Raw genomic sequence first — 14,614 nt, forward strand, 5'->3', positions numbered from 1 at the left:
TGGTAAAATACCGGCCCGGTGGCAACCCTACCTGTGACAGGTTTGAAATCCTGGATCATTGCTGCTATTGAGAAGCTGAAACTTTAGGATGATGCAATAAGGTCATTGTATAAAATATGGCATTTGTAACCTTATTCGTTTTTAGAGTTTAGTTCTCCTTTAAAATGTGTGTTATTGATGAGAGACATAAATTACAGCTTAATTTTTTAATGGAAAAGCGATTCCTATGGCAATATTTTCCTGTTTGCTTTCTATTGTGTGTCAGCTCAGCAGGAGGCTTTGAATTAAATTCCATATAACGAAATACAATAATTTATAACTGTCACTTTCGCCAAAACTTTCTAATTACATTTAAGGTTGCTCCTTGGCAACAGGAAGCTTTAGCAGGAGACATCTGCATTGCAAATAAGCTTTTTGTGTCTTTATACAGTACTTATGAAGTACATTTATCTAGGCAGACAGAGTGAAGTTGCCAAGAGACCAATTTAGGCCCATAAAAGAATGATTTTGTTTGTGCCAACTTATGCAGGCTTTCAGATACAGAGGGTGTGCCATATTTAGTTGCACAAATGGATAATTTGTGGGTTTCCAGTAAAAAAAAAAAAACAATAAATTAATAATTTCTGTTTGTATGTAGTCAGTAGACAGAGGGTGCATTTGGCCTTCTCAACAATGTTTGCTAGCTCTGGAACATGATAATTCAATGATTATTCATTTACGTTTTACCTTAATTTATTTTCCTTAAATTGATAGATAATATGAGCTTGTAATGTATTGATTGTTAGAATTATTTTTTATTACTGTATATTAACACATTAAGTATTGTGTTCAAGTAAAACAGACTTGAAGTTGCTTTGGCATATTTACCTGATTTTACATTTTCTTGGATTTTACACCATTTTTTCTTGGTCCTTGAAAAACGTAAAATAGGGGTTCTACTGTAGTGTACTATGAGCAGATGGTCCCATGGCCTTGCATGCACTACTTAAGGCACGGTTTTCCAAATTAGGAAAACTGGGCAGGATTTCCTATGATTGACGTGGCGATTGGCCAGCCCTGATGTCATGGTCTGCCCCTGCTGCATAACAGACCCGCCCCCATTACATTGCAGCTCTGCCCCCCTGCCCATAGTTCCACGGGACAGAAGGTGGCAAAGCTGTAGGGCTTTAGGACCTGGAGGCCTAGGGGCGCCAAATAAGGAAATCCAGGCCTGGCAGCTGGGAGCAAAGTGAATCCAAATGTATGTCAAATCAAAAGGTATAGACTGAAAAGCTTATGTAAAATAAGGAATTTTCCTAAATATGTTGTGTTTAAGGGGAACAGTCACCCAGACATAAAAAAAGTTCTATAATACAAGACATTTTCAAATATAAACCTGAAACACAAATTTTTTTTTATTAAAACATTCATACCTGTGTATTTTTTTTTTAGTCTCAGCTGTCAATCATATATACGATTACTTTCACTTTCACTCTTACATTCTGCACTTTCTAGATGTCACTGCATGCCCCACATTCCCCCTACCTCCTCACCATCTAATTTTGTAGCCAGTGCATAGGAATCATGCCTTAATAACAGTGTCCACAAAATTGTTCCTGCTTGCTTGCTGTGATTGTGAATTCCAATAACAAATTTTTTTTTTTATAGTGTAAGTGAAGTTTATTTTGCTTTACTAACACCATGAAATAGGATTTGGAATTATTTCTTAAGGTGACAGGTTCACTTTAAAGAGTTTCTGATAATCTGAATTCTGATAATACTGTTGATGTATCACTCACAAGTAAATTCAAAAGAGCCTGGAACATGTGAAAAAGTAAACAAAGGTCCTAGACCTAGAGGTTCAGATTTGTTCAGTGTCAGACTGGCCCACCGGGATACCAGGAAAACTCCCGGTGGGCCCAGGTGTCAATGGGCCCTCATGCTGCTAGACATTTGGCCTATTTCATGGTCATTCCCTATTTCTATGAGAACAAAGAGGCTAAATAGATGGAATAGATTATAGTATACTAGGAGAATAGAGTTTGAGTGAGGAGAGTGAGAATAATAGTACTGAGAGTGGGCCCCTAGTCTAAGGTTTTTGGGTTGGCTCCTGGTATCCCAGTCCGACACTGGATTTGTTTGAGCCAGGCACTTGGATTTGGCCAAAACTTGCTAAGAAAGTCCAAATTCTGACTGAATACCGAACCAAATCCTGGATTCAGTGTATCCCTAATTATCCAGATATGTACAATAAGCAGGGCAAATTTCTCCTCGATACACCCCTGGCAGAGGTTTGTGAAAAGAGATTATTGCTGGGGCTGCATTGGATAAGATATGTATTTTATTCCTGTGTAATCATCCCATAGTCATAAACAGACTATATTTCACCCTAAGCATTATGATTTGTTCATGTATATCTGTCTATTTTTTATAGATATTAAATCCACTTGTTTCAAAAGCTCAGCTTTCCCAGACTTTGCAATCTCGTTTAGCTAGCTGTAAAATCTTGGGAAAACTTGCAAGCAAGTTTGAAGCCCACATGTAAGTAACACCCTTGAATTTTTCTGTACTCCTTCCCCATTACCTTGTTTCATTGTTTGGACATTTACATGATTTTGTACTGAAGGTTTATTGTCTAATCTCATATAGTGAATACAATATTTTGGAATGTTGAATGGTTTGGTTGTGGGCGGGGGTCATAGAGCATTTTGACTGGTGATGGCAGTTTGCCCTTGACATGAATGCTAAAGAGTTTGTGTAATATGCTCAGTAAATCAATGCAGTATATAAAGCAAAAGCTGGACTGCAGGAACGAAGAATGGATGTATTTAAAGAGAAGGACTAAAATATTTGAGTGGACAGTATATTGGGAACATAAGTGTTAATAACAATAATGTATTTTATAAATATCAGTGCTGTCAAATTATAATTTCACAATACAAATTAGTGTCCAGAACAGTGAAGAAAACCCTCTTTTGAATCGAGCACTGCCTAATGCAGGCAGCATTTCAATTCAAGGTGGATATTTTCATACACCCGGACACAGTGTGCAAAGTGACAAAAAAATGGCTGATTGTGGGTTTGGTAAAAAAAATACATGACTTTGCAAGACAACAAGAGTGCTTGGCATTATATAGCAGCAACAGGAACCACGGTTAACAATTGCCATGTCTAGCCTCTTGATTTCTGGTCCCTGGCTCTCTAGTAGACATTGCCAAACAGGACCATGCACCAAGGAATCTGATATGTTCCTGGCTATCGAGTTAGAGTTCTGTGCCCTTTCTGAGAATTTCTTAGTGCTCCTAGTGATATCCTTATAATTTACAGCAGACTGTACAGTATTCCTTATCAATGAATGAAAGTTAGAGTTCACCATTGATAAATAATCAATCAATAAAAATACTATATGAATGAGTGGATGAATTTTTCTGTTAGTTCTAACCTCACATTTTGATAAAGTGTGTTTTATACTTAGTTGTTCCTTCTATAGGAGACCTACATATGCATTATTTATAACAGATAACATACATTTTATGTGCAATAAATTAATTGCTATTGCTTTCAGAATAAAGAGAGATATAATCCCACTGGTAAAATCTCTCTGCCAGGATGTAGAGTATGAAGTGCGATCATGCATGTGCCGGCAGCTTGAATTCATTGCTCAAGGTGTAGGGTGAGTACATTATTCGTAAACTTCAGCATCCATGTTTTTCTTTATACATAAACGGATTATAGACCTTTTTTAATGAAATCTACAGGCTGCTAAAGGTGGAAGAGCCTTTTATCATAAACTCACAGTAAACTCTCCTTAACCGACAGACATCATTGCTTCCTGTTTAATCAGCTAGGGTAGCCAAACCTGACAAAGATGGACTCATTTGGCAACTTCTCAAAAAAAGGTCTTTAGGTGTATGGCCAGTTTGTTATACTGCAAAATTTAGTTCCAGCACTTTTTAGTTGAATAGAAAATTTTGCATTGATATTGTTAGAAGAAAATGAGAATGGATTTTATTTAAGCTGTATCATGGGGAACATGTTGAAAAGCAATCGGGCAAGTACAAATTGACAACAAAAAAAAAGGCTTTTCTGAGACAAGTAAAATGTTCTCAAAGTCAACTAACATGGTTGATGGAAACAGAAGGAAGGTAGAGCTTTTGAACTGCTTCTTTTCTTTCTTTAAACCACTGTGGAACCAGATAATAAAGGCTTCATCTTAATAGTCCCAGTTCAAGTTTAAAGTATAGGTGACTGGCTGACTTTGGAAAAAGTTCAAAAGAGACTAGATCATCTGAGAGTAAATAAATGTGCAGAACCTGATGCTGTTCACCCCAGGGTACTAATGGAGTTCCATCTGTGGTGAAGAGGCATTTATGAAGGAACTTGATAGCTCTTTACAAATCGTTTGGGAAAGGAGGATCCTAGCAGGCTTGGACTGGAGGGAGGGCCACCAGAGGCTATATACAATATTGCCTATAGCCCCTCTCAGGCCACTGAACCAGCCCCTGTGAACATACCATGTGCTGTCAGCGGGAGCATATTAGCATAGTTAAAAGCTTGAGTCCTCTGTGTGAGGACAAGTCTTGCATGTATGCTGCTACATGGGAGCAAATACATGTTTGCCAAACAAACACAAACTTTGGGGCACTACCTGGGCTATTAAAAGCTACTTTGAAGAGCCAGAAACTGAATTGTTCCTCTAAATGTTCCACTTTGTGTAAATGGTAGTATTTTATGTGGGATTCCCTGGGGTTTATTCCTTACCACCAGTTAGTAATCAGGCAGATAGACTGTGAAACCTGGTACAAACAGGTAGGTACCTTGTGTATTGCGGAGATCTGCTTGTTTGGCAAGGTTGTGCCAAGCCATTAATTGTATCATAAAGTGGGCCAATGGAAACCCATTCAATGGAGATAGCATTAATGTACCCATGTAATCCTTGCCCTACTTGATTTTCAAATCTGCCTGATATCTGATTTTTCAGACAGATATTGGTTGGGTAGTCCCTTCTGGTGATCTCATTCCTGGGCCAATAAGCAGTTAAAGGAGTGGTTCACCTGTTAGCTTTTAGTATGTTTTAGAATAGCCAGTTCTAATTAACTTTTCGACTGGTCTTCAATATTTATTTTTCATCATTTTCAAATCAAATGGGGGTCACTGACCCCATATAAAAACAAATGCTTTGTAGGGCTACACATTTTTATTGCTACTTTTCATTTCTCATCTTTCTTTTCAGGCTCTTTCCTATTCATATTCCAGCCTCTCATTCAAATCAATGAATTGTTGCTTGGGTAATTTGGACCCCAGCAACCAAATTGTTGAAACCGCAAGAGAGAGAAAGAGAGCTGCTGAATAAAAAGCTAACTAACTCAAAAACCACAAATAATAAAAAAAATTAAAACTAATTGCATTGTCTCAGATTATGTGTCACGGTTGGCACGCTAAATTCAGAACCGTTGCTAAGCACCCTGTTCTCGGCTCTTGCTTCCACCTTTAACAGCCGTCTTTCACCTTGGGAGGAGCCCTCAGCTAATCAGATGCCGCCAGGTCTTATTAAGAGATGTGCAAAGCGAGGGGTTCTGAATGAGCAACGGGGCACAACTGTTAAGCAGAAGTCTTTTGGGCAGAAGGTCGCAGTACAAGGCGTAGACAAAAGGCAAAGTCAAAACGGGTCGGGGCAGGCAGAGTACAAGCGGAGTCAGGCAAGCAAGGGTCAAACCAGGAGATCAATCAGGAGGGAAGCGGATAAAGCAGAGTCAGATACCAGGCTCGGTCATTATTTCAGAGATTAGAATCGTCAAAACAGGCAGGGGTCACACCAGGAATCAGATAATAGTCAGAATGAACACACAGAAGCACCAGGAACTCAATACAGATGAACCTATAATGGGCAATGTGAAATGTATACTGTGGCTTTAAATACACAAAAGTTCGCGGCACTGCGCCGATAAATAGGGAAGTATCGCGCCGCACGCGCCCTAAGAAACGGCAGCAGAGGAGCATGGCTGGCGTCCCCGCCGAGGGGGCTGCAAGTGTCCCTGCAGACCCCCTCCCACTAGACCACCAGGGTGAGTTTTCATCACATTACCCCCCCACCGGACCCCCAAGTCTCTCAGGAAATTTAAGATGGAACTGTTTCCTGAGACGGTCAGCTCTTACATCACAAACAGGAACCAAAGAATTCTCCTCAGGGCCATAACCCTTCCATCGTACTAGGTATTGTAACTTACCCTGCACAAGGCGAGTGTCAAGGAGTTCTTGCACTACATATTCAGGCTGACCCTCTACCAATACTGGGGGAGGAAAGGATTGTTGCTGGACCTGTGATGCTGGTTTTACAAGAGAAACATGAAAAGAATTAGAAATCTTAAAATTATCAGGTAGTTTGAGATGAACAGAAGAAGGATTAATTATTTCAGTAATGGGATATGGACCAATAAACCTAGGTCCCAACTTGAGTGAGGGAACCTTAAGTTTGATGTTTTTTGTGGATAACCATACTGAGTCTCCAACCAGGTATTTGGGTGCCTCTCTACGAGACCTATCAGCTGCCCTTTTTTGAGCGGCCGTAGCTGTAGAAAAAGAATCGTGCACCCCGGACCAAATCTTGGCAAATTGTTTGACAGATGGTACAGAGGATAATGAACCAGAAAAAGAAAATGCTTTGGGATGTAAACCATTAACAATAAAAAATGGAGATTGACCAGTGGAAGCATGAGTTGCATTATTGTAAGCAAATTCTGTCCAGGGTAATAGTTCAGCCCATGAGGATTAGTTGTCAGACACATAACACCTTAAGAATTGTTCAAGGGACTGATTAACCCTTTCAGTTTGACCATTAGTTTGAGGGTGGTATGCGGTAGAAAATGACAACGCAATCCCAACTAGAGAGCAAAATGCTCGCCAAAATTTAGAAACAAATTGTACCCCTCTATCAGAAACAATATTGACCAGAAAACCATGTCATTTGAAAATATTAGAAATAAATAACTCAGCCAGAGTCATAGCAGATGGGAGGTGTGGGAGGGAAATGAAATGACTCATTTTGCTGAACCTATCCACCACCACCCAAATCACAGTTTTCCTTTGAGATGAAGGGAGGTCAACAATAAAATCCATAGACAGATGGGACCAGGGTCTGTCCGGAATAGGTAATGACCTTAGCAATCCCTGTGACAGATTCCTAGAAGACTTTGATCTCTCACAAACAGGGCAAGAATAAACAAAATCTTTGACATCTTGTTTAAATGAAGGCCACCACATATCACGGGACAATAAAGACACCGTTTTAGAGATACCTGGATGTCCCTCCATTTTTGAATTATGAACCTCACCCAGAACCTGTTCCCTTAAGCCCTCAGGTACAAATCACCTCCAGGAAGGAGTATCTACAGGGGCAGACGATTGAGCTGAGGATAATAGTGTGGCACGGTCTGATCCTAGAGAGTGCCTCAGCTTTAGTGTTTTTAGAACCAGGCCTGTAAGTGGGAGAGAAATTAAACCAGGTAAAAAATAAAGCCCATCTAGCCTGCCTAGTATTCAACCGTTTGGCAGACTCGATGTATAACAGATTCTTGTGGTCAGTAAAGACTGTTATAGTATGTTTAGCCCCCTCCAGCAAATGTCGCCATTGCTCAAAGGCCCATTTGATAGCCAACAATTCTCTATTTCCAATGTCATAATTGGCTTCGGCAGGTGAAAATGTCCTAGAGAAGAATGCACATGGATGCACCTTGTTGGTTATCGGATGCTTTTGAGAAAGGACCACCCCAGCCCCAACCTCTGAGGCATCAACCTCTACAATAAAAGGATTGGTATTGGGGTGATGGAGAATGGGGGCAGACACAAACTCTTTTTAAAGAAATCCAAAAGCTTGTATAGCCTCGGGAGGCCACATACTTGGATCTGCACCCTTTTTGGTTAGATCCATGATTGGAGACACCACCAAAGAAAAGTTTCTAATGAATTGACGATAATAATTAGCAAAGCCTAAGAATCTTTAAATTGCTCGTAAAGAAAGAGGCTTAGTCCAACCCAATACGGCCTTAACCTTACCAGGATCCATTTCAAGACGCTTACCGGAGATATTGAACCCCAAAAATTGGACAGAAGAAACCTCAAAGGTGCATTTCTCAAGCTTCACAAATAAATTATTCTTCCTTAACCTGAGCAACACTTCCCTGACATGTTTTTGATGATCACTCAAGTTAGAGGAAAAAATTAGAATATCGTCCAGATATACCACTACGAATAACCCCAGCAGGTCCCGGAAGATGCCATTGACAAATTCCTGGAACACTGCGGGGGCATTGCAAAGACCAAATGGCATCACTAAGTACTCGTAGGGGCCATCCCTGGTGTTAAAGGCCGTTTTCCACTCATCCCCTTCCCTGATACGGATGAGGTTATATGCACCTCTAAGGTCAAGTTTGGAATAAATAGAGGCATTCTTGACCTGATAAAATAGTTCAGAAATCAGTGGAAGGGGATAACGGTTTTTGATGGTAATTTTATTAAGACCTCTATAGTCGATACATGGGCGAAGACCTCCATCCTTCTTGCCCACGAAAAAGAACCCAGCACCAGCAGGGGAACTAGAAGGCCTAATGAAACCTCTTTCGAGGTTTTCTTTGATGTACTCTTTCATTGCTTGGGCTTCAGGCAAAGAAAGAGGATATGTTCTCCCTCTAGGGGGAGTAGACCCAGGAATGAGGTCAATTGGGCAGTCATAACCCCTATGTGGGGCAAAAGTTTCTTTTAGAAAATACATCAGAAAAATCAGAATAAGCCGCGGGTAACCCCTCTAGAGATGTGACTGCAAGCAAATGAGGAACACTTATAGATTTGGATTGCATTTGGAATGCATTTGGATGTGTTGAGCAATGTCCAAATGGGTTTGGGGTAAATACCATATATTTACTTCACTTCCAATACATCCAAAGTTGGTAGTTTAGTTCTGATGTGCTGGTAGTTTGAGTTAAAACTTATATTTACCATATATTTGTCGCTGAGCAACAAATAGCACTGTGCATCATTGCCCTAAAACACTTGTATATTCATAGTTTATCAGCTTTTTGCTGTGTCCTGAGTCCCACAGGATGCTAAATGACAGCTTCAACATCAACAAATAAAGTTCTTCTATACAAAATATCAGACCTTCATTAGCATACATACACTTTGTCTTAACAAGTAAACGGAGAGCAGATTTCATTCAAGTGGATGTATTACTGGTCGTTTAAGTTGATACGGAGATTGCTTTCTTTCTTTCTCATTCTGTAAATAATGCATACATTAAAAGTAATTCACCTTAGCCCATTAGTGATCAAGCAGCCTGCAACATGAAAACAATGAAGAAAATGCAGCTCTGCCTGTTTTGAGTGGTATGAAATCCACTCTGCTATTTTCAAAGTCTTGCTTTGGATTCCTTCTCAGCTGATGACTCATGGTTTACAGCCTTTTAGTAAATGGCTTGGAACAAATGATTGTACCATCATGTTGTGATGTACTTGGGATACAAGCCACAATGTCATTCACAAAGGTATTGAAAGCCACTCAATTGTAATTGCATGACTAAGCAGTTCACCTTCATTTAGACAGAGTGCCCTTGGCTCAGATAAACAGATGCCTGAATGCGTTGTATACTGATTAGGTTTTTTAATTTCATTTCCAAGTACATTACTAGATATCCAGGGCAAATATATATTTCACTGTGGTAAATCAAATAGCAACACTGTATATATAATCCTGTTTCTTCTTATATACAATGTATTTTTGTACACAGTTATCCAATATCACCTTCTGTATGAAGTCTTTGTTCTGGTGTTAGGTTCTGCATATATAGCTTTGGCCTGTCATTTAGGTTATAAAATAAAAATAAAGTTTAAAGGAATAATATCAGTGCCCTTTAAATGTTTCTGTAAATGCTTGGTTTCCAAAAAATGCTATAATATGAGCAATACAAAATGCCCATTTTGATCCGTCTCTTGTAAAAGAGTAGGATACCTTTTAATGACTTTTAATGTAGAAATAAAGGCTTTCAGAATTATTTTACAAAACAAAGCTGAAAGTACACTTTTATTTTCATAAAAGCAAACTAAGCCTTATTAACTTAAATTCTACGGGCTGCTGCACACAGGGCATTGCAAACCTCCCCTGTTATCAGGCGGAAAACAGTGGCAAATAAAGTGCCAAAACTGACCTGTCAATGTTTCCCTTGAGGTATATGGGAATTGCACTGCCTAAGAGAGACAAAGTGATGAAAAGAAATACTCAATTCAATGTTCTCATGTGCAGGATTCACTGTACATGAGGCAGGAGCAATTTTGCTTGAATGATGGGCTAACAAAGTGCATTATGCGCAGAAAAGGTTCTAATTAGTATGGTTTTCTATAGTCACTCGGACTAACAGAAATGAGAGAATATGTTAACTTCAGTCAATGTTTCCCTTGAGGTATATGGGAATTGCACTGCCTAAGAGAGACAAAGTGATGAAAAGAAATACTCAATTCAATGTTCTCATGTGCAGGATTCACTGTACATGAGGCAGGAGCAATTTTGCTTGAATGATGGGCTAACAAAGTGCATTATGCGCAGAAAAGGTTCTAATTAGTATGGTTTTCTATAGTCACTCGGACTAACAGAAATGAGAGAATATGTTAACTTCAGTTGATACTATAGCTCATTTGATACTTATTGTACCAAAAAAGTTGCTGGAGCAAGTGTAATTAAAGATATCCAGTTTTCATACAATCCCATGTTTTAAAACTGATGTGGATTTTTTTCCACTGCCTTAGATGTGCTGTTTACTGAGTTCTTAATTTGTCTCACAACTTGCATTTATGTATATGGTGTAATGTAATGGTTTCTTTGTTGCAGGGCAGAATTAACTAAAACCATGGTTCTTCCTGAACTAGTCGAGTTAGCTCAAGATGAAGGCAGTAGTGTGCGTCTGGCAGCTTTTGAAACCCTGGTTAACTTGCTACTTATATTTGACCATGGTAAATTTTCTTTCATTGTATTTTTGTTCTTGTATTCATTTCATTCTTTTTCTGGCATATTTTCCTACATCATAAGCATGTATATCTTTTGTTGACACCTGCAAATCAATGTGTTTCTGATACATAGATTTGTTTATTTCTTTTGTCTGTCCCTTGTTACATTGCAGAAGACCGAAGTCAGATTGTCCTTCCACTGGTGAAGTCTTTCTGTGAGAAGTCTTTTAAAGCAGACGAATCAGTCCTTGCTTCTTTGTCTTTGCAATTAGGAAAACTCTGCCATGGGCTGCAAGGTATGTTTAAGTAATGGGATCATTATATCTTTAAATGGGCAGTAGATCCACCCCTTGTTCAAATGTAGTGGATAGTTGATAAATCTAATTCACAAAAATTTTTCTTTTTAGAATTGTATAAATATATTATAAATGTGGTTATTAACTTTTTTTAAATTTATACCCTACTGTTTAGAGCTTGATAGAACAGAAACATAAGTTATTGATTCATCACATGACTGATTTGTTTGCAGCAGGAAAATAAAATAAAATGTTTAAATGGGAACTTACAAATAAAAGATTCACAAATTAAGACGTACTAAGGAGTACAAACTCACACTCCTTAGAACCGATAAACAAAGCACTTTACCTGTGGTGCAATTATCGCAGATGACGGCAAAACAAATTCCCCTGGAGAACTTGCATGTCGTGGATGAGCTCCAAACAGGGGGCCCGTTAAATATTTAGTGTAAAATACAACTGATAGCCCTGGATGGGCAAGGTACAATGTGAGCATAAAATAGCTTTAATTTTGGTTTGTTGTTAAAATTACTGACTTTTGTAGATCACCATTATATTTTGCAATTCTTTATAAGGAATATTTACCCAGGAGCAGCATATTTGGTTCCTGGAGTTCTATAAGAAGCTCTGCAGGTTGGGCCTACACCAAGAAAATGGACACAGTGACAATCAGATTCAGAGCTTGGAGCTGGAGAAGAAGTACCTAGCAGTAAGAAAGAACTGTGCCTACAACTTCCCAGTGAGTTCTTCTCTTTTCTGTGCCTACAACTTCCCAGTGAGTTCTTCTCTTTTCACTTTAAAGGAAAAGCATGGACTAGCAATTCACAAAATTTTGCAGCTGTCCCAAAATCAGTAATCATATTTTATCTCACTGCTTTAAGTCAGGTGACAATAGCTCCTGCCATACCCTACCCCCATCCCCATAGATCTCTGCATGCTCATGCACAGTGAAACAAACCCGTGGGTAGCACATTCTCTACTGCTGTTAGATATGACACTTCAGGGATGACATATGGCAAGTGGAAAACCTGCATCATGATTGACCCTCCTAAGCCTGCCAATAATCCCACTCTTATTAAATTGTAGCATCATGTCTCTTAGTTCGCTAAACAAAATCACAGGACCAGGCACTGAAAAATGCATGTGTACTGGAAATAGTAAATCCAAGATAGCAGTGATATGAAGAGTTAGCATGAATGTCTTACTATAACATAACATACTTATGTATTTTATGATGTAAGTTATGTAAAATTATTATTTTAGTTTCTCTTTAATACCTTATAGAATGTAATCAAGAGGAAGTGTCTTAACATGTGTAATAAAACCCTTGCATATAAAGATGTGCCTTTGCAGAGCCCCCCTCTTGTACTGTTCCTTACCATATTTACCCCCAATAATGCAAGCAGTGTAGTGCATCAGGGTTGGCTGGTTCCATCTCATGCTGCTTAATCTATGATTTCTATTAGAAAATTGGCAGTGTTGTGGGCAATTTTCATTTTTGGTAAAAATACTCCACATTTTAACTTTTGCCCTGTAGTAAATATGTCCCTATATTTGAAGAGGGTCTCTTGCTTGAAATTCTGTGGCAGCAGCAGGTCCCTTAAACCCTAGCACAAATCATTCCTTTTAGATCATGGCTTTCCAGCCTTTTTTACCTGTGTGCTACATTCAAATGTAAAAATTTGCTCAGATAAGCAGTAGGATTAATGTAAAATGTAGGTAAAAAGTGTTATTTGTTACCTCTTATTTTCACTGTTTAGCTGGAACATTCCTGACTCCTAGGCTAAAAAGGGACTTTGCTTTTGGGTGGAATAGCGAGCAGGATATTCATGACCTGGTTAAATAAGGGAAAAATGAAAATAAGGTTAAGGTTAGGTGACCTGGTTAAATAAGGGACCTAAATATTTCCAATAATTCCAGTGCCTAATGTTACAAAGTATCATTTCAGAGCTACTTGATTCAAGTTGACTTATGTCCTCATGTTTGCTTAGATAAGCAGTAGACTCAGTATACAGTTTAGGTCTAAATGTTTCTTTGTTTTACAAAATTGTTTCTCCAGGCAATGGCTATATTTGTTGGTTCCAAAAACTTTCATATAGATCTGTATGCCACATTCTTTTGCCTTTGTCATGATCCTGATGAGCCAGTGCGATACACTATGGCCGTTGGCTTCTATGAAGTAAGTATCCTTTTGCTAAATGTCTATAGCTTTTATTTGTTCTATATATTTTAGTTTTGAGAGAAAAAGAAAACAATTATAACTCCCTTAGCTGGCAATAAGGCAATATCTGCCACCCCCTGTGCTGCCTCCCATCAAATATTAAATGATTTGGCCAAAAGTATATACAGTAGAATTCTAGCCCAATGTATATAGACATTACATCTAAATTACATGCCCTTAATTGAAACACACTCTGCTGTTCTAAATTGTCTGTGTAAGCAATGCCAACACAAGATCTATTGCTATTATTGTATTGTTGGGGTTTGTAAATCCTGTATCTTTTTATGTTATTGTTTTATAATGTCGGTTGGAAAGCATTTTTGGAGATTAGTTGCCCTGGTAAGGCAGATTTAGTGCAGATTACTAATCTTCTTGAGTACCGTCACCCTAAGATTTAATGGTAGATCACAATCCTCTTTTTAGCACCCCTAATTAAATGTCTGAAATAGTGTTTTCTTCTCCTTGTTTTTATAACATTCTTCTTTTCTCAGGTCAGTAAACTTTTGGGGGCTAGTGTGTATATAATACACAAGGAGCTGGTAGCTCTATTACAGGACGACTCATTAGAGGTATGGCTACACGGTACTTTATGTGGACCTGTTTGTTATATTTCTTAAAGGGTAATTAAAGTCTAAAATAGATTAATGCTAGAAATGCTATATTTTGTATACTAAACATAAATTTGAACTTATTGCACCAGAAGCCGAACTAAACTAACAGCCCCCCGCAGGGGGCTGTCATCTTGTAACTTTGTTTAACATCTTTGTAAGACCACACACATGCTAAGTGTGGTCTGGGCTTCAGTTGGGAGGTTAAGCTTAGGGATCATCATAAATTATCAAAACAGCACAAGTCAAATAATATCTGCCATAGAAGCAGATATAGCAAGACTGATTAATAATCAGAATATGCAGACTGCACTGGGTCTGTGCATACAAATCTCTACACAGTTGCCGGCTGCTTTATAGGGAAACAAACAAAGCTGCTTGAGTTCTGGGAAGTCAGGTGAGGGGGCTCCCCCCTGCCCTTGGAAAGTATGATCGCTTCCCTGCAGAGCAGTTAGGGACTGTCTGAAGTTTCCTATCTGCAGCTATCAGAGCAAGTAAAGCGAAGGGGGAATTTCACTGCAT

General features: G+C 38.8%; 1 protein-coding gene across 1 annotated transcript in view; it reads left to right on the forward strand.

Annotated features, from left to right (window-relative positions):
- The window catches only part of ppp4r4.L (protein phosphatase 4, regulatory subunit 4 L homeolog), an 80,359-nt gene that overhangs the window by 43,666 nt on the left and 22,079 nt on the right, over nt 1-14,614 (forward strand). The window contains exons 6-12 of the mRNA XM_018230455.2: nt 2,414-2,520; nt 3,545-3,652; nt 10,852-10,973; nt 11,141-11,263; nt 11,839-12,002; nt 13,323-13,442; nt 13,976-14,053. Of these exons, the coding sequence (XP_018085944.1) occupies nt 2,414-2,520; nt 3,545-3,652; nt 10,852-10,973; nt 11,141-11,263; nt 11,839-12,002; nt 13,323-13,442; nt 13,976-14,053 (822 nt within the window). The remainder of the gene's footprint in view (nt 1-2,413; nt 2,521-3,544; nt 3,653-10,851; nt 10,974-11,140; nt 11,264-11,838; nt 12,003-13,322; nt 13,443-13,975; nt 14,054-14,614) is intronic.

The sequence above is a fragment of the Xenopus laevis genome, chromosome 8L (genome assembly GCF_017654675.1).
Source record: "Xenopus laevis strain J_2021 chromosome 8L, Xenopus_laevis_v10.1, whole genome shotgun sequence".
Lineage (NCBI taxonomy): Eukaryota > Metazoa > Chordata > Amphibia > Anura > Pipidae > Xenopus > Xenopus laevis.